We start from the raw sequence: 24,436 nt of genomic DNA, 5'->3' as shown, positions 1-24,436 counted from the left end.
CTGTCTTTTGCTTAGTATGAATTCCACGGAAACCGAAGCTAAGTCTGTTTTGTCCACTAGGGTGTTCCCAGTTCCTAGAACAGTACCTGGCACAGAGTAGGGTGAATGAATGAAATCACAGCGTTTCCTATGAAGCCCGGAGACTCAGGACAGTCAGCTTCGGGGATTCACCCCTGCTTTTGCTGCAGTGATGGACTCCCCCTTCCTCTACAAATACTGGGAGTCCCTCCCCTTACCTCACTTCATTCTCTTCTTTTGTCTCCTCCTCTTGTACGAGACTTTTCAGGATCAACGAGGGCTTTCAGAGTACTCTTATAGTAAAGTGCTGGTTGACTCAATTTGTCACTCTAAAAACACTTCCAAAGTCGCTCACTGCCGGGTTTTCCTACTACTGTTATTGTCACTGTCAAAAGGGATTACTGTCCCTCCACCCAAGTGCCCAGACTTGGCACAAAAAAAAAAAAAAGAATTAACAGTCCATGGCCTCCTGGAAGCTGGAGCATCATGGGGAAGGCTGGACCAGTGAGTGCTCTGATGACCTTGCAGTCATGTCAACAAGTACCTGGGGTACGTCTGAATAATGGCACCTCCTGAGAGAAAGAGTGTTGTTTGCTTCGGGCAGGGCAGTGGGGGAGAGTGTGATCGGGGCTTAGGGCAGGAGGGGAGGTCCCGAAAGCCTGAAATGGACCATCCCAAGGCTCAGAGAAGAGGGTGAACTAACTGCAAGCAACAAGCAGGGGGATTTGGAATGTTTTTTGGTTATGGGGGAAGGGATGGGAAGAGTACGCAGAGGCAAGAGAGGATGGGCGAAAAGAGCAGTGTTGGCAAGAGTATGAGGCTGGACGTTGGGAACAAGGGGACATTCCAGCGGCAAGAGGATGGAAAGCATGTTTACAAGCAGGAACATGCAAAGCCCCTTTCTAAAAGTGTGTGCACTTGTGCCTGCAGTTCACACGGTTAGCCCTCCCCCGGAACACCCCCTGTTCCTCCAGAAAGTCAAAACACCGCCCCCAGACATTTTATGTGATTGAGTTTTGATTTGAGTTTTTCACCTGTAGGTTGCTGAGAAGGAAAGGAAACTCTGTAGTACTTTTTTAAGTTTTTTTCCCGCTCACCAGGAAGAGTCAAATATCCACGTGGGTTGACAACCAACCCTCCTCTCGGACTAGCTGACCCTTCCTCAGACATGAGGGCCATCTTCCCAGGTACCCAAGATCTCGGAAACCCTGATCCTCCAAACAGGGTGGTTCTCTTGGGCATGGGAAGGAAACTGTCACCCCACCACGTCCCTGCTCTCTTCTAGGACATAAGTGACATCCTCAGCCTTGCCTTCTGGCCTCCAGTATCTGGGACGAGTTGGCACAGGTGACCCTTCAACTAGGACTTCCAGGAGCCATAACAGTAACTAGGGCTCTTGCAGGAGAGGGGGCAGGTCCGGGACGATGCTGGGCCTGTGGCCTAAACCTCCAGGGTCAGAACTCAGAAAGCCATGAGTGGTGGCGAAGCAAGGTGCAGGAAAAAGGCAACCTACCATCTTGCTCTTCAAGTTGTGGCCTCTCCTGGGAGCTTGTTGGAAATGCAGAGTCTCAGGCCACAGGCCTGCTGACTCTGGGCTCCCGTGGTGAGCTCGCGTGCATCCTCACGTTGCCTTGGCCTCCGTGGACCTCACACTGGGCCCCACTGGGACCCGTGCCCCTCCTCCTGCCTCCAGTTGGGCGTGCCCTGGCGGGGCCTCCAGACCAGGAAACATGCAGCTGAAGCCTCAGCAGGAGCAGCCCCGGTTGGTTATGGCCAACATTCTGGGGATGCCACTCTCGTCCCCCTTGGTGAAGTTCAAGGCTTTCAGACTCCATAGTCACTGAGCTCACTGCTTTTGGGAAACACCTGACGGTGGTCTCCCCCGGCGGCACGGCACTGTGGATCTGAGGTTTTTTTATAGGTGGGTCCAAATCCACTCTCTGCCCCGCGGGCAGTCACCACACCCTCTCCAGTCTGGACGTGGGGGAGGGGTGCCCCCGACACACCCCTCAGCAACCCACCATCCCCCCGCCAGGTGGGGCGGGAAAGCCATGAGGCACAGGTGTAGAAGGGAGAACCGGAGGAAGAGGAGGACAGCGGCCTCCGCCTGAGTACTGCTTAGGGTTCTAGCTACAGACGCTCCAGGCTCAGAGGGAATTTACCCTCCTGTGGAGGAAACAGTTGGAGTTCCCATAAACTCTGGGAGCCCGAGTTTCCTCAAGCGTAGAATGACGATGCTGGACTCCATGACCCCCCAGTGCCCTTCCAGCCGGCACACCCACCCTACACATCCCGGCGTCCTCCTGCTTGGCAGTGCTCTGTGCTGGGGTGCAGGCTTTGGGTTGGCTCTTTCCAGGCCCTAGGACCTCAACCCAAGGATGATCATTAATACCGTAGGGCTAAGATGCAAAAGCTTTGAACGTGAAAGTCTGATATAGAACTTAGTGCCTGACCAAGGCAGCAGCCCAAGTCAGTGGTGTGGGGACAATCGGATAGACACCTGAGAACAACCAAAATTGAATCCAAACCTCACACGATGGCCACTTCAAGGACAGGACTCGGGGAGATCAGTGCTTCTGAACCGTCTCTGCACATCAGGACCACTGGGGGCTCGTGCTGAGGCGACACCCACAGCGGTTCTGGGAAGGCTTGGTGGGGCTCTGATGGGTCTGCCGCGGGGTCAGGAGCCCCAGCGTACGCTGCCCTCCCTGGACAGGCTCCACACGGGCAGCAGCTGCCCTTTGTGGGCTCCACTCAGTGACACAAGGACAGTCACTGAGCTGCTCAGCAAGGGTGGGGACAGCCGAGGGTCAGAACTGCACACAGCTGGGTGGTGATGGCCAGGCCTGGCCGCGAGCAGAGATGATGCTGGACCATGGTGAGCCGAGCTCTGCGCTCAGGCAGACATCATCCTTCCCCAGGCTTCAGGCTGAAATATCGAAAGAGGAGGAAAGGGAAGGAGGAAAGGAAACCAACTGTCGTCTGAGTTCTCCTTGGGGTCCAGTTCAGACCCCAGGGACCTCACTCCTTGTCCTCGGCATGGGGCCCCTCTTGTTCTTTGCTTTTGCCAGTAGAGATCAGAGATGGGGTCCCTCGTCGTGCAATTCTACAAAACACAATGCTAAGGCTCTTTTTAAAACCGTTTTAAATATTTGTGGACACCAGGAAATACTCATAATGGTAAGTGAAAAAATCAGGTTGTAGGACCCAAATGTGGAGAGAAAAACACGAAAAGGCGCTCACACAGAAGCCCAGAGGCCACTCGTAGCGTCAAGCAGAGCGGGCCCCTCCCTTGTCAAGTCTTCTGAGGCCCTCGCATCCCTGTCACAGCCCTTTATGATCCGTCATCCCTCTAGGTCACGTGTCTGGTCTTCTCCCGAGACTCAACTTCTCGAGCCTTCCAATTAACACAGAGCCCAGAGTAAGTGGGCATTCAATAAAGGTTTGCAAATGATAAATACAGATAAATGACAGAAGGAAGGAAGGAAGGGGAGGGGGACGTCAAAATGCTGTTAAGGGTATTGTTATCTGGATAACTTGTTTTATCTTCTTTATAATTAACTATCTGTCTTCCAAAATGTCACCCATGAAAACATCGCTTTTATAATAAATCCATTTTTAATCAAAATTCTGCTCCTTAAATCAGTCTGAAATGTTTTCTTATAACTTCCAGTCCTATTTTTAAGTGAATCCAGAAGACACCGACTAGATCATGTCTCTATAATGGTCACACCTTCCAGAGCCGATACTGGACACGTGATCTGACAAGTCCCCAAATGCTCGCAAAAGAACGGGAGCCGGGTCTTTGGAATCGGGGTGCCCCCAGCTAAGGAACATCTAATCTTTCACCGAGGGAGGACGGCAGGAACACTGGGGGGTGTGGGATCCATTTGGACAGTGTTGTCCCTTTGGACCCCAAAGTTGGCCCCTCTGAAGCGCCCATGAAAAGAACCAAAAGAAGGCGGCATTAGAGAAAGGAAGTCATCCCACCCAGGTCCGATATTCCTTCCAGCCCAACTTTGCTTCCCCGAGACCCAACTCACTCTGCTTTTAAGAAACGGAACTTGTCTTCTCAGAGGAAGAGCTGGTTACGCAGGTAAAGGAAGGCCCCCTGCAGCCTCCTGTCCCCATCCCACCCTCCTTTCTCCCCTCTGCCTGGGACCCCACTCTCCCCAGCACTGGTCACCACAAATGCCTTGCCCACAACAGGGGACCTCTAGCCTCCCTACCACCACCAGCTGTCTCTGCACCTCTGGAATCCCACAGAACTTTGTCACTCTGGCAGGACTTAGAGGCAGAGGGGCCTGGGTGGGACCTGACCCCTGAGCTCGATCCAAGCCCCAGCACTGAGGCACCCAGGGCTTCAAACCCAGGCCCAGTACCTCCTCCTGGGCACCCCTTCTGCCCTCCTCTGAGCCTCAGGCCCACATCCCTCATCAAAAGAAGGCACCTTGCTGGCCTCCATCTCAGAAAGCCTCCAAACTGATGCATACACAGTTCACGCCAGAAGCGTTTTTTATTTAAGAGCCTCTAGTGCCAAAGCTGTGGCGTCTGGAAGGTCATTCTCGGTGGCCGCCTCTGCCAGGCCCTGTGACGAGCACCTGGCATACAGAGGCCGGCGTTCGTGCGTCAGGCAGAAGAATCCAGCTTCTCCGCAGATGGCTCAGACGCGGTCGTCGGAAAGGCAAGTGTGAGCCACGGTTCCAGTTCAAAGGTCCGGACAGCGCACAGCTGCTAGGCGGCCCATCCCGTTCAGTCACCACCCTGGCCCATGAGGACACGGTGGAGAGTAGAGATAAAGCAGCCCCCCGCCCCCCTCTGGCAAACAGGGCGGAGAAAGGGAGAAGGAAAGTCAACAAAAGAAGCCAAATCCCAGGAGGGAGCCGAGGACCAGCAGGCCACTGTCCTCAGAGTGGCCGCCCCTCTCTTCTGCAGAGGCTAAAGTGCCACCCTGATGGGCCAGGGCTGCAGAGCACCCATGCCCAGAGGGCCTTGGGGACCAGGGGACCCCAAAGCAGGGCAGCCCCTTCCCAGGAAACTGAAAAATCTGAAAATAGGGGCGAGTAGAGAAAGGCCAGAGTTTTCATCCCAAGCAGCGGAGCAGACAATAAACAGGCAAATTTGCAAACCCTGCAGAATGCCAGAAGAGAGGAGATAAAAAAAATTACAAAACACCTTTCCAGAGAGAACAGAGTAGCCCACCCCCAAAGGCACTGCTAGGAGACTTTTGCAGAAGGAGATCCGTTGCAGCAAATAACCCTGGGGAAATAGTGAAATGGGAGGCCTCTCTCATCCTGAGGAGTCAGCCCGAGGCCCTGCTTCCAGCAAGGGTCGGGCACTCGAGCTGCAAGACAAGCCATCGCCCAAACCCACCTGTGCAAGGGGCCTTCCTGCAGTAACCTCCTGGGTCCAGGTGGGTTCCTAGGCCAGTCTGGCCTGCACCAACTGCAAACATAGTCCCTGGCAGTGGGCTTTTTTCAGCCAACCAAACCACCATTCATTTTAATTATCACAGTGATTTTTTTTAAATTCCATGCCTAATTCTGCTGAACCCTGTCGGAAAAGGAAAAGAAAAGGAGCCACAGGACGTGTTTACATCTGCTACAAGCTGAGCAGCTCCGAGCCCTTGCACTCTGAACTTTCACGCGGCCACCACCAACGAAAGGCCAGAACTCGACCGAGCCCAGAAAGGCCACAGAGGGTCAGACATATAGAAGTGCATAGATCCAGGAGAGCAGACTGTCAGAAACCCTAAACATGCCGCTGAATATCCTTTAGGCTTTTCTCAGGTTCCTGATAACTTCTGATCTCTTTTACTTTTGTCGGCAGTTGCTTTAAAATTATTTTTTAAATCAGCATGTTTCCCCTTGCCCCTTAGCAAGGCAAAAGCCCTCTTGAGGGAATAAAGGGTGACATTTTAAAGGAGCGTCCAGAGGGTGGTGTCTCCTGCAGTGACATTCGGAGCCGACGTTCTACACACAACTGTGCCAGGGTTTCATAAATAATGTTTGTTACGGTTTCAACACCTCGGACGGGACAGCTTCCAGATCCTTCACACCCCCCAGCTTCAGCCAACCAGCCACAGGATGCCAACACGCTGGAGAACAGGTTTTACCTAAAAGAAGAAGAAGAAGTCAGTGGCCTCTGGCAGAGGCGCACACCCATTGTGACCCCCTCCGTAACCACGACCATCCTCCAGGCCACGCCGCTGTCCTAGCAGGGCAGTTGACACCCCTCCCCATGCCCCTCCAGCAGTGCCTCCATCTCTCTCGCCCCCCATCTCTATTCCTGCCACACAAGCTGCCTTTTCAGCCCTTGAAAACGCCACCCTCCTCAACCCCAGGACCTTTGAAAGTGCTGCCTGGCACGCACACCCACTCCTCCAGGTAACGCCTTCCCTTCCCTCAGCTCCCACCTCAGGATGCTTTCCTAGGTCCCCACACAGACCCCTAGAACACCACCTCTCTTATCCTTGTAATCCTCCTTCCTAGCACTTCTGTGGGAGTTTACACCGGGGCTCGGCAAACCTCCCCTGTAAAAGTCCAGAGGGTACTAAATATTTTTGACTTTGCAGGTCCTCTAGTTTTCTCAACCCTGCTGCTGGAAATGCTTGGCATGGCTGTGTTCCAATAAAACTTTATTTGTGGACACTGAGGTTTGAATTGCATTTAATTTTTACATGTTATTCTTCTTTTGCTTCTTTTTCAACCATCAAAAATGTAAAAATCATTCTTGGCTCAGGAGCCACACAAAAATAGGCAGTGGGCTGATCTGGCCCAGGGCCCTTAGCCTGCTGGCCCCTGGTTTATGGTTTATGTAATTATCTGATTCGTGTCTGTCTCTTGCCTAGACTGGGAGCTCCCTGAGGGTGAGACCCTTGTCGGAGCTTGTTCACGTTTAAACCCCAGCACCAAGCACAGTGTCAGACAATTGAAGGGGGTGCAAGAAATATTTGTACAATGGGTGAAAGTTGAAAAACTGAATCTATTCAAGACATCATCCAAAGGGACTTAGAAAAGGAGGGAAAATTTGAGAGGTCCCCAGCATCTATTAATGTTTGAACGTGGGCATTACATAATCACATGGAAAAACAGTGGAGACTTAATAGAACTTATCAAATAATAAACTGCTTTTCATAACGTTACATGATCCCAAATATAAATATCAGGTAACTAATTACTGAAAGATATGGACATCATATTTTTAGGAAATACACACTTAAGTACTGGGGGGAAAGGGACATGAGAGACGTAACGCGTTCAGAAAATGGTTCAGAAAAAAAAAATCTGAACACACACACAGAGCCATCATAAGACAAGTGAGGCAAAATTTTAAAATAGGAAAATCTAGGTAAAGGGTATCTGGGTGTTCTCTCTACCGTTTTTGTCCTGCAACTTTTAAGTTTGAAATTATTTCCAAATTTAAAAAAAATAGACATGGGTATCCTCGTATTGACCACTAGGGTCCCCTGTTCAACAGATTAGAGGAAGAAAAAGATAAATCCCCACGGCCATGTCCACGCTGTGAAGGCTGGTTTTCTTGCGTCACCCACATGCCCCCTCCTCTGGGCTAGGAAGAGGGGGGCTCACCCCCGCTTACTGACATCCACGGAGCCCAGACACCCCCACTCTACAGATGCAGCCTGAGGGCCTCAAATGTTAAGACTCCCAGCGGCCTTGACCCCACAGTCAGGTCTTCCCCTGCATCCTGCTGCAAGTTCAATGTTGAGCGTGACGGGTCGGGGCCAGGGGACTGGAGACGGAGCAGCAAAGCTTTCAAAAACCAAGAATCGGACCAGAGTAAAGGGACCCGATTCCCAAGAGCTACCCAGAGCAGGTGTGCATATGAACAAAAGCAGACTACGGAGTCAGGTAGATTCAGCCTGCTGAATCTGGAAACAGCAGACCGTCAGAATTCGCAGAGATGTGAACTTTATATACCGCCAACGCATTGAAAATTCACCTTCGCAGGTGTCCCAAGATTGCTATTTCGTTGAACTGCATCTTCCGGATGCCCCAAGGGCACACCCCGGGATGCTCTGCCAGCTTCCCTGCCTGCACCCCAACCCCCTGTGGGCAGCTGTTGACTCCTTGTGCTTATAGGAAGAAACGCGCGCGCACACACACACACACACACACACACACACACACACACACACACAGCGGGTAGAGACGGAGCAGTAGGGGAGCCACCACGAACCATCAAGCACATCTGATTCTGCAGGCCCCCTCCTCAGCAGAACTAAATCTCCAGGGCTGCTCCTGGAAAAAGAAAACAGATGTGCTCGCCTGCCCCACGGGGAGCAGCTTCCCTGGGCGCGTGCCAACACCTCAGAGGTCACCAGCTCTGGACCTCAAGTCCGAGCAGTGTGCTTCGCTGCCCTTCAGACTCTCTGGTGTGACTGTGACTCGGGCAGCTCTGGGGAAAACCGACAGAGGGACTGGGGTGAGGAGGAAGGTTGTAAAGTCCCGGCCCTCTTCTTTTCATCCCGCTGTTCCCCTGAGGCCATGAAGCTTTGGGGCTCTCCCCAGGGGAGGGTCCTGGGGGGACAGGCTCACAGATGCAGCTCACCCGGTTGGCCCTACACCCGCTCAAACTCGCACCTGTCGACATGCTATTACTTCTTCCTCGGATGCCCTCACTCCTCCCTGCCCGTCAATGTGCTCCAGGCTCACTCCCTTGTCCTTCCAAACCCCCTCTAAGCTTCATCTCCTCTGGGAAGAGGTGCCTGGGAGATGTGCCCCTGGTGGCTGCCCACACACCCTGTTCTTTCCTCCCTGTGGCGTTTACCAGGTCCTCTTATAAGAGTCCATGTTCCTGGACCCCCCACCTCAGCACAAGCTCCCAGAGGGCAGGGCCAGGCTTACCCATCCTACACTTGCAGTGAGCCGGGTGCACGTAGAAGATGACAAGCAGAGATTTCTAAGAGGGATCTCTGGGCCCTTTCCCTCCTCCAGAAAAGCCAAACTGCTATTGACATCCCTGCTTTGTCACTAAGATTAACCAGAAAGGTGGTCCATGCAGACCCCGCTCCCACACTCCCTGGAAACTCCAGGTGAAGTAAAGGCACGTTTAGGTGCCATGACCCATGCTTATTCTCTTCCGACTTGCAACCGTCCTGTACAGCGACATTGGGTTACAGCCATCCCAGAGAAGGAGAGGGGCATGCCCCAACCTGTCCCTGTCCCATGTTTTACAAGAAGTTTGTCTGTTGGCAGAAAGAGCCCTCCACACAGGAGCGCCTGTCTCAGCACCTGTCCTGCACACTGGCAGCTGACCCCTCGGTGCAGCAGACAAGGACACCTCAGGAAGACGGCACAGCAGCCACGGAATGGAGAAGCCGAGGGAGGAAACCGGGCCACGTGTGTGAGTTCTCCTGAGACAGACAGACATGAGGACCACACCGCCAGGTGCCGGGGGGCCCTCGGCAGTCTTCCCACTTTCATCCCAGGACATCGAACACAAAAAAGAACAACTGAATAACGTGGCTAGCTTTTACAAAAGCACTGCTAGTTAGGATTATTTGTGTGTTTTCCTTTTTTTCCCCCTTTTCTTTGCCTGAGCCTTACACAGCTCTATAAACTGTGTGTGCATGTAGGCGGGAAACTAAGTCAGATTCACTTAAACATGGATGGACCTAGAGCTTATCATACTAAGTGAAGTAAGTCAGAAAGAGAAAGACAAATACCATGTGATATCACTTATATGTGGAATCTAAAAAATGATACAAATGAATTTATTTACAAAACAGAAATAGACCCACAGACATAGAAAACAAACTTATGGTTACCAAAGGGGAAAGGGGGAGGGGGAGGGATAAATTAGGAGTTTGGGATTAACAATATACACACTTCTATATATCAATATAAAATAGTTAGCCAACAAGGACCTACTGTATAGCACAGGGAACTATACTCAATATTTTGTAATAACCTATAAGGGAAAAGAATCTTTAAAAGAACAGATATATGTATCTGTGTAACTGAATCACTTTGCTGTACACCTGAAACTAACACAACATTGTAAATCAACTATACTTCAATGAAAAACAGAATCACCTAGCAGTAAATTTTCATCGCCACACAAATTCCCGTTTGCATAGTCTCCCTCCTCATAGATATAAAACTCAAATAGTTTTAAGGTGCACGATACCTCAGCTGAGAACTGCCCCCAGAATGCCAATATTGCTTTTCAGAGAAACAAAAATGCCTCAGGAGATGCCCATTTATATATAACACATAAGCTCGGAATTCTACAAGCAAGAGGGCTGGCAGAGAGTTATTCAACCTGCTTTGGGGATGGCCTCTGATGCCGTTTCAGGTCCAGGGAGGATGCTCCAGCCACCCTGGGGAGCCCACAGGTCACCAGGTCCTGTCTGATTCCTTCCAGGCCCCAGAAGCTCAGGGTACCGGTTGCCTCTGCAGCGGTCCCCACGCTGACGCTTCTAGCAGCCTCACTCCGCATCCTCAGGTGATGAGGGAGCGTGGGGCGGGCCGAAGGGCCCTCCGAGCTCAAGGATTCTAGAAGTCACTGCCCTGAGTGTGCTTAGCAGGGCCTTAGCTTTGTCTCTGCCATAGGGTGGCCATGGGGACCTTGACCCCTGACCCCTCAGTCTAGGATAAGCAAGTCAAGTCCATTTTCTCCCTCTCCCACCACAGCCTCCAGGGGCCTCTGGCTGCAAACAGCCACCAAATGCCTTTTGTTCCAAAGCCAAGATGCCAGGCACAGCCCCCAGAGGTTCAGGGGACGTCTCATCCGTTTCTAATTATATTCCCTCCGGAAGCCCTGTCCACAAGAGGGTGGGAGTCAGGCATTTCTGGGGCGCATATCTGCACCCCACGGGCCACGTCTTTTCCACACCTAAGAAGCAGAGGCACCAAGCCCGCCCTCCCTCCCGGCCCCTGGAGACCAGGACTGGCCAGAGCTGCGTGTCCTCCCAGCACACCTTCGGGCTGCGCTTGTCATGGCTCCTGGTGCCACCTACCAGACAAACAGCAGGAAGAGCGGCATCTGCCTCGCCTCAGGGGACACCTGGAGGGTGTCACAGAAGGCTCCGGCGATAAACCACGGAGGCCCAGAGGTCCACGACATCAGCCACACCTGCACGCTAGGCCAACCAAGCTCAAAACACACGCAGCCAGGATGCAAATGCCTTTTGAAATACGGAACCATTTCAAAACCCCAGGGGTCTCTGTACTCCATTTAGCCATCATTTCTCTCTTCCAATTAGCCTTTTTAAGTACAGAGTTGGAAACTCACTTCCACAGACTCTTTTCCCTCCCCGCATCTGGCCCTAAACATCGGAGGCCTTACCTCACGCGCTGTGACATCCCAGTGGGGTGGGAGCCTGGGAGGAGGGCTGCCCACGGAAGCCTTGCCCTGCCTGCCTTCTCTCCACCCCACTTCCTGCCTGGCGGATGCTCACGGGCTCTAAGTCAGGAGATGTTATCAGCGAGCTGCACGTGTAATACAAGGTAGGTTACGGCCTTACTGCCCAGGTGCCAAAAACGTGAGTTTCCTCTTTGCACTCACTCATAAAACCACCCAAGGCCATGATTCAGCCACATCCGATTTAAATGTCGTCTGTCTCCCAGGGGGAACCAAAAAATTTACTTGAGCCATCTCTAAACAGGAAAGACGAGGACCTGTGAACAGATTGTCACGTGCAGACAGAGCAGTTCTCAAAAACGCTAAAGCCAACATAAAATTGGCCTTAAAATTCTTGTTCTGTCAAACGTATTGACCTGAAAAGTCATTTGTGATACGCTGTTCGGGTGGAAAAATGGTCCAAAGCAGCACGTGTAACATGGTCCTATTTCCGTAAAAAAGAAAATTCCACGGGTACGTACTCACACACACTCCAGTGGTTATCGTTAAGTAGTGAGATTAAAGGTGATTTTATTTTCCCTTTTTCTTATCCGTAATTTCTATACCACACATTACATCTGTAATAAAAGCTATGACCTGGTCTTTTTAAATGGTCAATCATCTTTGGGCCTGAGGACTAGAGTGGTTTTGTGTCCAGTGACTCACCCCCAAGTTCACTCACATCCTTCAAACAGCACCAACTTCTCACATGAACCACTTGAGGTCCGTCCTTCACAACAAACAGGGAAGCAGGATGGTGCCTGGACATCAATAGTTTTCTCCAATCTTCAAACAAAGCAAGCATCAAGGTCCAGCCAGTTTTAGCATATTCTACTAAACATTTAGGAAACAAATAATTCTAATCTGATAGTAACTATTCCAGAGAAAAGGAAAATAAGGAACCGACCTAACTTGTTTTATGAAGCTAGTAAAACTTCTACCAAAGCCTGAAAAGGATATTACAAAATAGGAAAATGACAAACCAATCTCAGTCACTAAGAGAAACAAGAAAGTCCTGAGCAAAATATCATCAAACTGAATGTAGCAACGTGAATAAAAAGATAACATGACCATGACCAAGCTCCTTTATCTCAGGAATGCAAAGTTGGTTTAATATTAGAAAAAAAATCAATGAATATAAGTTCACCACCTTAACAGATTAAAGGAGAAAGTATAATATTCTCTACAGAGCTAGAAAAAGAATTTAATAAAATCTGACATTAGCAAACTAGGACTAGAGGGAAGCTTGCTGGGGAAAAAAATCTACAAAACCCTACAGCAAACACTGCTCTTAGTGTCAATATTGAAAGCACACCCTTTAAGATCAAAAACAAGACAGGATGCCTATTATCATCACTTCTATTTAACAATGACTTAGAGGCCAAGAGTGAGTATAAAAAGGCTTAAAAAAAGAGAGAGATAAAATGTTGAAGGACCTGGGGGGAAGGGAGGCAGTCTTATTAGTCTCAAGTGATATATCTACAAAGAAAACTCAAAAGATCTGCATTTACACTACTAGAATTCATAAGAGTTTAATGAGGCTGCTGGATTTTTTTAAAAAATCAACTGCATTTCTAGACCCCATGAACAGAAAGTAAGAAAGTGATATTTTTTAAAAAAGAGATCAGACTGAGGTCATGAATCGTGTGGCAGCGGCTTGCAGGGGAGCCTGTCTTTGAAGCTGTCCCCAAAGTGACAGCAGAGAGAAGCCAGCAGCCCCAGAAGCAGAAACCCGGGCGTGGAGACTGATCCTGTGGGATACAGGGGTCATTACCGTGGATGATCTGGGATGAAAGACTAGCATGAATGGACTTGCTGAGTCCTGAGTTCCTGCCCAGAATCGGGGTGGAGGAGAGGCATGGAGGGGCCTGGGGGACCTTAAGTGATTCCTGTAATTAAAAATTACCATGTGTGAAAGGGCCCCATGCTATCGCTGTGTCTCATAGAGATAGAGGGCCCATTATTTTTTTTTTTTGCGGTACGCGGGCCTCTCACTGTTGTGGCCTCTCCCATTGCGGAGCACAGGCTCCAGATGCGCAGGCTCAGCGGCCATGGCTCACGAGAAGAGGGCCCATTATTACAGTGGCCAACAAAAATCCTCCAGAGCATTGCAACAGACCAGGGAGCAAGCTCGGACTCTCAAACAGCAAAAGTATTACCTGCTACCTTAACACCTGCCAGGTAGTTCCATGTAATCATTTGCCTTTGGAAACAAAATCACTATGTTGAAGAGATATCTGCACCACAACGTTCACAGCAGCATGAGTTACAATAGCGAAGACATGGAAACAGCCTACGTGTCCAACAACAGATGAATAAAGAAAATGTGATATACACACACACACACGTACACACACAGACACACACACGATGGAATACTAGTCAGCATAAAACAGAAGGGAATCCTGCCATTTACAAATACCATGGATGGACCATGAGGGCATCACGTTAAATGAAATAAGTCAGGCTGAGAAACACAAATACTGTACGATCTCACTTATACGTGGAATCTAGAAAAACCGAACTCATAGAAAAAGAGATCAGATTTGCAGTTATCAGAGGCAGGGGGTCGCGGAGGGGGAAATTGGGTGAAGGCAGTCAAAAGGTACAAACTTCCAGTTACGAGATGAATACCTCCCGCGGACGTAATGTACAACATGATGACTACAAGTTAACACTGCTGTATGATAGACCTGAAAGCTGCTAAGAGGGTAGATCCTATAAGTTCTCATCACAAGGTAAAAAAAAATGTTTTTGTAACTATGTGAGGTGCTAGATGTCAACTAAACTTATGGTGGTGATCATTTCGTAATATATGTATGTCATTATGCTGTATACCTTCAACGTATACAGTGCTGTATGTCAATTACATCTCAATAAAACTGAAAAAAAAAGTTTTAATTTTGAAATCATTTGCCTTTGATGGTGAGTTTCACAGCCAGGAGCAATGCCAATACAGCGCTAACTGTTCCTAGGAAAGGAACTTGCTCCATTATTTGAAGAACTGAGACTCGTTGTGGAAGGTTCTTAATCTGACAGTGGTTTCAATACTTTCCTCCTCTTTGTGACAACAGACACGACCTCCACCCAGCAGTCTTTAGACCACAATAATATTTGTATCCAGATTCTCTAGAGGGGCCCCTTTTCCAGCTTATACTCAAGAAAGAGTCAACAGTAGACTTTCTGGACAGACAGTGATATTTCTTTGCTTAGGGTCTTTTCTTATGTAGTTGGGTCTGAGGCTACCACAAAAATGGCTCCATCTATCCTAGCCCCCGTGGAGTCGGCTCACACACCAAACATGGATGAGATCCCATCCCACGGCTCAAAATCAAAACAGTCTGCTGATCCACTTAAGCCATCAAGGGCTCCCTATCGTACAATAACCCCAGGCCTGCAGGATGCAGCTGAGCCTTTCCATTGTGACTCATAATGAGGACATCGTGGTCTTCCCATTTTGTTTCATTTCTGTGCCTTGAACGTGAGACCGATAAAACGGCTTAGCAATAAAATCAGTATAATCACTTTCTTAAGTATTTAGTATTTTGCAGTATGGGTGCAGGTTAGTAATTGTTTTGATCCTTCTCAAAGGGGGTTTCTTCTTCTCTATACCTAAACTGCAAATTATAGCTAATGGTTTGTTCCTCCACGCTATCAATAACCAATCCATGTCAATGTTGTGCATTCTTCATAAAATTTAGGTGTGATTTGTTAACAAACTCTGTTTCCAATATTGGTATGTACGTGAACATGATAATACAGACATTTTTTTTCAGACATGAGTATAAATAAAATAGTATTTTAAAGTAAGCAGTATTTTAAAGTAAAAAAAAATTGGGAGATTGGGATTGACATATATATGTATAAAATAGATAACTAGTAAGAACCTGCTGTATAAACAATTTAAAAAAAAATTTTAAAGATACACCCTACCCCCAAAAAAATTTTTTTTAAATAAAGAAAAAAAAAAAAAATATATATATATATATATATATATCTCAAAAGGTAAAGCACCTGGGAATATATCTAGAAAAAATTTATAATACATTTATGGAGAAGTTTTTGAAAGACAGCTTTTCCAATACCTAAATCAATGGAAAGTTATTCCATGTTCATGAATGGGAAGAGTCAACATAAAGGGCCTGATTCTCTTTTTTTTCTTTATTGAAGTACAGTTGATGTACAATGTTATGTAAGTTACAGGTGTACAATATAGTGACTCAAAATTTTTAAAGATTATAGTCCATTTATAGTTATTATAAAATACTGGTTATATTCCCCGTGTTGTACACTATATCTCTGTAGCTTATTTATTTTATTTTATTTTATTGTTTTGCGGTACGCGGGCCTCTCACTGCCGTGGCCTCTCCCATTGTGGAGCACAGGCTCCGGACGCGCAGGCTCAGCGGCCATGGCTCACGGGCCCAGCCGCTCTGCGGCATGTGGGATCTTCCCGGACTGGGGCACGAACCCCAGTCCCCTGCATCGGCAGGTGGACTCTCAACCACTGTGCCACCAGGGAAGCCCCTGTAGCTTACTTTATACCTAATAGTTTGTAGTTCTTAATCCCCTACCCCTATCTTGCCCCTTCCCCGCTTCCCTCTCCTCACTGGTAACCACTAGTTTGTTCTATCTGTGAGTCTGCTTCTTTTTATTCTGTTATATTCACTAGTTTGCTGTATTTTTTTAATTCCACACATAAGTGATATCATACAGTATTTGTCTTTCTCTGTCTGACTTATTTCACTTAGCATAAAGGGCTGATTCTCTTTAAATCAATCTACAGAGTCAATGCTGCTCTAATCGAAATCCCAAACACTGTTTTCTTGAATCTAACTCCTTTATAGCCAAGAATACCCAAGGCTGTCCTGGAAAAGGACAAGTCAGGAGGTACAGAAAAGCTGTGTGTGATGCGACTCTTACGGGTCAACCTGACTGGGTGACACGCTGCCCAGATGTTTGGTAAAACGTTAGTCTGGGTGTGTCTGGGAGGGTGTTCTGGCTGAGATTAACAACTGTCTGGGTAAACTGAGTAAAGCAGATCGCCCTCCCCGGCATGGGTGGGCCTCATCCAACCCACTGGAGCCCTGAATAGCACAAAAGGCAGAATAAGGGGGGATTCGCTCTCTCTGCCTGACCGTGTTGGAGCTGAGACATTGGTCTTCTCCTGCACTCTCACCGGAACTTACACCATCGGCTCTCCTGGTTCTCAGGCTTTCAGACTTGGACCTTTATAATAAATCTCTTTCTGTGTGTGTATATCCTATTGATTCTGTTTCTCTGGAGGACCCTGGTGGGGAGGGAGGAATCTCCAGATAGGGTCCAGCCTGGATTTGTGTCTCAACTTTGCCACTAATAACTGTGAACTTGGGCAACCCATGGCCCCTCTCTGGGCCTCCAAGCCCTCATCCCTAAACTACACTTGCCCCCAGCTCTAACACTGAGAATCTCACATACCCAGAGTAGTACTTCCCAAAAGAAGCCAAAGCCCAAACTACAATCCTCAAGTTAAAAAGTCATTCTGACTTTCCTACGGGCCACGTTAAAGAAACACACCTGCCTTTGGAATTCAGCGGTAAATTCCATCCAAGGAGTAACCCCCACCCCACGCTCTCCATTACCAACTAAGCAAGGCTGAAAAACAAGTTTCCATTTGTGTGCATGGCGCGTGGTACATGGCGGTTGCTTGGACCAGATTCCCCACAGTCTGTACATGACAAGCTCATTGTCCGAAATTCAGCTCTCCTTTCGCTCCCACAAAGCTGACTTCTCAAGGGTTCTCGTCAGGAAAGAGTTGAGAATAAGCATTTCCCTGCAAGCACTTCCCTGCTGGCTTTCTGGGTGCTGCGCGTTCCTGGGAGAGATCAAAGCAGTTCCCCCCTAGAAGCAGAATACCCCAAGGTCAAAGACTTAGCCAAAGAACAAGAATACACGCCTGGCCACTCACTGTCTTCAGAGGTGAACCGCCCCACCTCCCCAAGCCAGTGAGCCCAGGAGAAAGCCACTGTTCCCACCCGGTACCTGTATTTGATGTCAAATACTGTGGAGTCCTCGTCTTCGTCATCCTCTTCGTTCAACGGGGCCATTTCCACTCGCTCGGCTGGAGTGGTGATGATGTCATACTTGCGGGTCTTCTTCAACCTCTTCCCCGACCTGGAAGAGGGGAAGCACATTCCTGAGAACTCAGCAATGCCCACTGGGGTAAGCCACGCTGCTGCCCCTAGCCTGGCTCCCAGGAGATCTGGCAAATACCCCAGCTCCTCCACTTCCGGCCATGGGACCTTGGGCGGGTTCCTGACCTCAGCAACCCTCGTGGTCCTCACCCACACCTGCCCAAAGCACCATAAAACCCAGCGATCAAGATCTATAATGCCCAAATGCAAGATTTTAAAAGGCAAAATTAATGCAAAGAAAATACACGATGAGCAAAAGACCAAAATGTCCAACATGGATGGAACTCAGCCCTGCCCCTGGGCTGGCATGATTCCCCTCATCCCTTCATCCCCTAACCCCTCACCCTCATCCCAGCCCTGCCGTATTGGCAGGTCACTGCTCCAAGCACAGGCGTCACAGCCTGGCACTGTGTGCCCTGCCCCATGGGCCAGCCAGGTGGATTAGAACGCAGGCTTGCCCACTTTCTACCTGTGTGATCATGGGCAAGTCAGTCCATCTCTCTAGGCCTCAGTTTCCTCATAAATAAAATGGGATGAGAACAGTATCTGTCCCTCGGAGGCGAGGGAGGATTAAGTGAGATGAGGCATTTAACAAGCCTACCCACAGCAAGCTCTTGGCAAAATGACTGTCTGTGAAAATAATCAACAAATGGGAGTTAAACGTGCTACAGCCTCTCTCACGTGACAAGGACTTGTACAAATGAGTATTGTTTCCATCACAAGGATTTGTGAGCATTGGGAGTTATAACCCTATGCTTTTACCTCTGGGACGGTCGACGGTCACTGGGGACCACGGGGAAAGTGCTGAGCAAGCCTTTCCATCGCCAGTGTCAGACCCTCTGCACAAAGCACGAGACATTGATCAGGACACAGCTGAAAGTTTATGATGCCACAGGGAACGATATTGTTATTATGACTACTGATGCTCTAAGCATTTCTTTCTGCACTATTTTGAACTTTTTCCCAAATGCCTTGTATTCTCTGATGTCCCTCCTTTTTAAAAAATATTTGAAACTGTCTATGAGAAACCAGCCAAACCCCCTAGAATCATAAATGGGGCATTGAAGAATCATATTCTCTAAACATGCTTCCTGCAGACTGTAAGCCGTACCCAGCTGGAGACCACATCAAAGACACATGCCCCGTCTCTCTGACCCCAGCACACAGAAACTCCTCAAGAAGTTTGCAAAACAATGAAAACAGAAGTTCACCGTCAAGTAAGAGTTTCTTAGCAACAGCAACTTGCTCTTTTCTTACCTAGTGTTATTTATCAAAGACATGATTTGTGAAAGGATTGTTTGCATAGAAAATATAAATATTTATCTATACCTTTGGCTTAAAGCAACCTGTACAACCTATAGCACTGCTCCTTGTGGTTCTTTGTGTAGAGACTTTGGGAAATCAGCTATAAAGCCTAACAATCCCCTAGCCTCATTACAAAGCAATTTGTCCTTCCTGCTTTCATCACAGGCACGCACGCAGAGGTGTGGGTGTGAAACTGCGTGGATTTCAAACACGTTGCAGCACGGTGCAAACACCAAGCCAGATGGTTAAGAGGTAAGAGGGGCACAGCCGGTCACCTCCCCAGTGGCCACGGGACAACAGTATTTTGGAAGCAGGCTTTGTAAAACGGAGCGTAAATGCTTACGTTATGAATACCGCTGGTCCAGATTCTCACAATCAACAGATTCTTGTTTTCTCTCCACCTCCCCACAAAGGAATAAAATAGATCTTAGTGTTCTGCCCCAGATGACATAATCCCTGACCAATTCAATCTCCAATACCGGATGGGGAAATTTAAGCCCAGAAACGGCTCCATATGCCACAAGCAACCCAAGACAAAGCCACAAGGAAAACCACCCACCCCCCAAGCCCTCTAGACTAGGCTCAAGGTCCGGATCTACACGGACGCACACATCACACTTTTCTCAGAAGTCTCCTATCTCTGCCCTGACGGGTCACAGCTATTCAGAGGAAGCACCTGGCTTTGCAAAGGAGCCAGACTTGCCCTTCTGTTAACTGTGCCCAGTGCCAGGGCTGCCCATTCCCAACACACATCTGGACAAGCATCTGGAACGCTGGAATAGGATGCGTCCTGTGGACCCGAGGGTTTGAGAAAGCTCCTGTAGATGCCCGAAGAGACTGGCGCCCAGATGGTTTCTGGATGAAGAGTCGCCATTGTTTGTAACTGTTTTTCAAATATCATGAGGCTTATTAGAAAAATGCAAAATCTGATTCCTAAACCTCGTCCTGCACTTGGAACTTGAAACCTCACTTAGTCTTTGGCTCTGGGGCAGGACTGACTGCTGCCCCTGGGAGAAGGTTCTGAAGGCTCTGACTTCAGCCCTGCTTCATGGAAATGGGTCCCCATCAACCATAAAATCACCTTCCTTCTTCCTGATTGTTCATAGAGTCTCGTGATGAGAAAATTTACCTGCTGAGCTTAAAATAAGACCCTTGAACACTTACCATGGAGAAGCTGGAACACAGCCCAACCTCTAGAACACCATGGCCTACTTGCTTTAATGACAGCCATTCCAAGCAGGTCACCTGAGAAGGTAATTTTAAACCTGACGATCACACCAAAGGTTCAGTGATGGTTAATTTTATGTGTAGACTTGACTGAGCCACAGGCTACCCAGACATTGGCTCAAGCATTATTTCTGGATGTGTCTGTGAGAGTGTTTCTGGTTGAGATTAACACTGGAATGGGTAGACTGATTAAAGCAGATTGCCCTCCCCAACTCAGGTGGGTCTCACCCGATCACTTGAAGGCCTGAATAGACAAGAAAGGCTGACATCCCACAAGTGAGAGAATTTCTCCTGCCGGACTGCCTTTGAGCTGGGACCTCATTCTTTTTTTTTTTTTTTTTTTCCTGCATTCAGACTAAAATGGAAATCTTAGCTCTTCTTGGATTTCAAGCCTGTATGTGTGCATACACACACACACACACACACACACACTCTTGGTTCCATTTCTCTACAGAGCCTTGCCTAAACCAAAAGGCCATTAGCAAGAGCCCTCAGACATGCATCAAACACCAGTTTGGACACAATGAGCTGAAGACATTACATTTCAAGTAATCAACTCTCTGAGCCACAAAACCTTTCACAAAAAAAGTACTTTCTGCTGTTTCACTACTGGACATGTTAATAAGGGAAAACCAGGACTTGTGAGGAGTTGAAAGAGACTCAGCCTCACCCACGGCAGAAGGTGACTGGCTGCGCCAGAGAGAAACCACATGTATGATTGGAGTCGCGTGGGGAGGGCTGGGTGGAGGGGGCCTCACCTCATGTATTTTTCAAATTAAAAGGTGAGCCCTTCCTTTACTAGCTGTGTGTGAGTCAGAAGCTGGGAAATGCATGAATAGTCGACCAGCATTTCCCGCAGACCCTTAGATCCCCAAGCCTCACTGTCCCGGGTCAGAGAACGGAGACACCCTGCCTCGGAGAGGAAGACGTGAGATAAGGGGAAAACAGATTCGTTCAAAGCCTACGTGACCTCACCGAGTCCTGCTGTCTCTTCTGAGTGTGGATGCTCTAACGCATCTTTTCTGATCAACAGCGGTCCCTAAGAGCTGAGCTCCTCCCGGGTGCCAGCTAAGCAATTTACGTGTAACGTCACATGCAAAACATATAAATCACCCTATACGGCAGCGCTGTTATCTCTGTGTTCCAGACGAGGAAACTGAGCCTCAGAGAGGTCGATCTCCCCAGGACCAAGGACCAAGGGCTGCTCCAGCACGAACCTCCCTGGAGGCTCACCTTGAACCACCTTGTGCCGGGCAAGAGGCAAGGTGCCAGGTCCCCCACTTACTCCCTCTGCAAGCCCACTTCACACCGCCACTAGACTCCGCCTCCACTTCTCTTTAACACCAAGAAACTCTTTGCCCTTGGTACACACTTTCTGGAACTTGTCGCTTACCACAGCTCACACATTCCTATTTCAAATTGATCTGGGCAGACTTCTCGTCAACTCTTTCTAACGGTGACTCCCTCAGGACACATGTTGGTTTGGGGCAGCCCAGCCTCCGTCTCCTCCCTCCTTTGGGCATCTGTATCCTTGGTGAATGCCCCTCTCCATGGTCCCCGTGGGTGAGGAGGCCTGACCACTGGCCACACCCCCAGCTCCAGGAGTGGACCATGGGACTTAAACCTGAATCAGAATCAGTGTATTGTAACCCCCGGGGCCATGGCTGGGAGGCTGGGGGGAGTATGGGACTAATCAGAGCCAGTGACCTTTGCTAGGCAGGCAGGAAAGGGGTCAGTAACTCACCCAGGTGAGAGCTGCATCGCCGTCTTCTAGAAATGGAACATAAAGCCAACATGGTAGAGGACAGATTGGAGGGAGAGACCAGCTCCAAGTCTACTATGATGCCAGCCCGCCTTGACACCAACAATGCTACTCTGTTTGTCACCGAAGCCAGTCTGGTCAGGGCTTTCTGTCACCCACAAACAAAGGAACCCTAAACGTTGTCACAGGGTCTCGAAGGAAAAAAGGCATGGCTGTAATGATAAACACCATCTCGGGATTCTCCCACATTTTAACAGCAAACCTTCCACGTGTAAGTATAATTTTCCCATTTTGTCTGATCCTTTAAAACCCTGGGACTCTTCCCTGTTTCTGGTTCTAGAAACAAGGAACCATACATATAATGCACGTCAGTGACAACATCGTGAAGGTTTTCACTCAGGGAGACCTGTGAACAGGTTCTCCGAGACGACAAGCATCCTGGTGATCTTCCCACAGGGCTGTTCACCAGCATCCCGGTCTGAGGGAAAGGCTAAGGCTACCCAGCTTCAGAGAATCTGCAGTCACCCACGTGTCCCCGGGGGGGAGGGCAGTGGGTCAGCCTCGAGGACACAGCTTGAGAAAGAAGCAACGGGTTCTAGACAGAGCCCCAGGTTAGAGTCAGACTTGGGTTCCTATCCCGGTGTTTCTTCTTACAGCCCTGCTTCCTCGCCTACCCGGGGGTGGGTGGGAGGCACAAGCAGGAAGGCAGCTTTGCCACAACTGTCACAGCGCTCCCCGCCCAAGAAGGGAGAGATTCAGGGAAGAAGGAAGGGAAAAGATATTGCTGGCCCACCTGCAACAGCATGGCCCCTTCGCCGTAATTTTTCTTTTCTGGTACGAGGTCCCGTTACACCAAGTGGCCTCCACGGAGAGACGGTGGCATTTACTTAAAGGGTGGTTTTAAGTAAATGCCCACGTTGTGCTTCACAGGACCCAGCAAGACCAGAGAAGCTCGAGAAGAGACAAAGGATCGTTCCACTGGGGCCAAAACAAACATGTCTAACTAGACAGAAGAGAAGTTCAAATTCTCTTACTCTGAAATGTAATCCTAAAGCCAGAGGGTTGGTTTACTCAAAGGCCCGCTCAACAGCTGGTCGGAAACTGGTTTCCCAATGCTCCCCGGCGCACGGCTCAGGCAGACACGGAGGCTGGGGAGCAGAGTGGGAGCCCAGAGGACCCACGTGGAGAGGGGCCTGCCCTCCCCACCCTCCCCTGCAAAGAGACACAAAACAATGCAAAGCCGGACGGGTTAGTTTGCTGTCAGAAGTTCAGTCTGGGGGTGCGGCAGTCAGATCCACAGGCTGCACGTCCAGGGGTGCGATTCCGTCTCAGCCCAGCAACTCCTTTGTCTGTGAGCCTCCTGGCAAGTCCCTCACCCTGAACCCGAATTTCGTATCCACGTCACGCACTTCCGCAGTGCAGCTAGGGTGCTGGTGGCAGAGCTCACCGCGGTGGGGCCTGGGAGAGAGATGAGGAGTGACCGATAACGAGCTCACGTTTCTTTCTGGAATGACAACAGTCTTCTATCGTTGACTGGGGTGATGGTGCGCAACTCTGTGAATGTACTAAAAACCATGATTTGGACACTTTAAACGGGACACCTGTATGGCATGCGAATTACATCTTATAGAGCTGTCATTAAAAGCAGGAAAGATAGATAGATATGTACGTATGTGTATCTATCACATTCATTCATTTCTATACTTATAAAATCTCTCTGGAAAGAGTCACAAGAAATTGACAGCACCCGGAGAAGGAAGCTGGGGGGCCGAAGGGCAGGCGGGGCTAAGAAGGAGATTGTTCACTATACCCTCTGGCTCCTCGTGAATTTCAAACCATGTGAATATATGAGCTATTTTTAAAACAAACAAGTAAATAAATAAATAAAATTCAAAGAAGGTAGTTAAGATAAAAATTTAAACAGACCACGTGTGTGTCAGGCCTGCCTCTCGGACAGGAGACCCTTCTCCTGGAGAGGCCCGGGGGCCCCCCTGTCCCACCCAGAGGCTGCCTGCCGTCTCCTGCTCACCTGGTGACTTTAGGAGCCAAACCCAGCATCTCTGGCCTTTCCTCCCCCTGAGCTGTTTTCAGTGTGAAGCCCACTGAAGTAGCTCTGTGGCTCGAGGGCCAGCCTTCTGCTGAAACCACACTACTCGTTCCAAAGAGCACGTTACCTTTGACATTTGGAAAATTAATACAGAAGATGAAAACGGCATGTGTAGGGGAGAGATCGGATCAAGCGGCTGCCGTGAGTCAGCTGCCCGCCTTCGCACCCGGCCGAAGCTTCCAGTGCTCTGAGGACAGAGGCCTTTCCTGTTTTTAACCTCTGACCTCTACCCTGCATCTTCCCCCCTCAGAACATGACAAAACTGAGCCTTCCCTAGAAAACCAAGCAAACTTGGAGAAAGGACACGACCCCAAAACCCACTGTGCAGCCCCACCATGTAGGGAAGCAGATGCCGGAGAGCCAGTGACAACAGCGCCATGTCTCCCAAGAAGGGGCGATGACCTGGGATGGGCCCCAGGCTCGGGGGCAAACCCAAGGCTGGCGACCAGGGTACAATTCCCAAGCCCCAGCCTCCTC

The 24,436-nt window shown here is 49.3% G+C and overlaps 1 protein-coding gene across 2 annotated transcripts in view; it reads right to left on the bottom strand.

The window, feature by feature from the left end:
• Window positions 1–2,959: 2,959 nt before the first annotated feature.
• FAM174B (family with sequence similarity 174 member B) overlaps window positions 2,960–24,436 on the bottom strand; it is a 33,218-nt gene continuing 11,741 nt past the window's right edge. The window contains exons 3-4 of one of the 2 annotated variants that reach the window (XM_073801367.1): window positions 17,407–17,538; window positions 2,960–6,133 (exon numbers count right to left, since the gene is read on the bottom strand). In XM_073801367.1, coding sequence (XP_073657468.1) covers window positions 6,130–6,133; window positions 17,407–17,538 — 136 coding nt within the window. In that variant the 3' untranslated portion in view covers window positions 2,960–6,129. The remainder of the gene's footprint in view (window positions 6,134–17,406; window positions 17,539–24,436) is intronic. The other variant, XM_019945624.3, reaches the window with a different exon arrangement.

The sequence above is a fragment of the Tursiops truncatus genome, chromosome 2 (assembly GCF_011762595.2).
Source record: "Tursiops truncatus isolate mTurTru1 chromosome 2, mTurTru1.mat.Y, whole genome shotgun sequence".
NCBI lineage: Eukaryota > Metazoa > Chordata > Mammalia > Artiodactyla > Delphinidae > Tursiops > Tursiops truncatus.
Note: the sequence above shows the minus strand (reverse complement) of the source record. Positions and strands in the feature narration are given on the sequence as shown.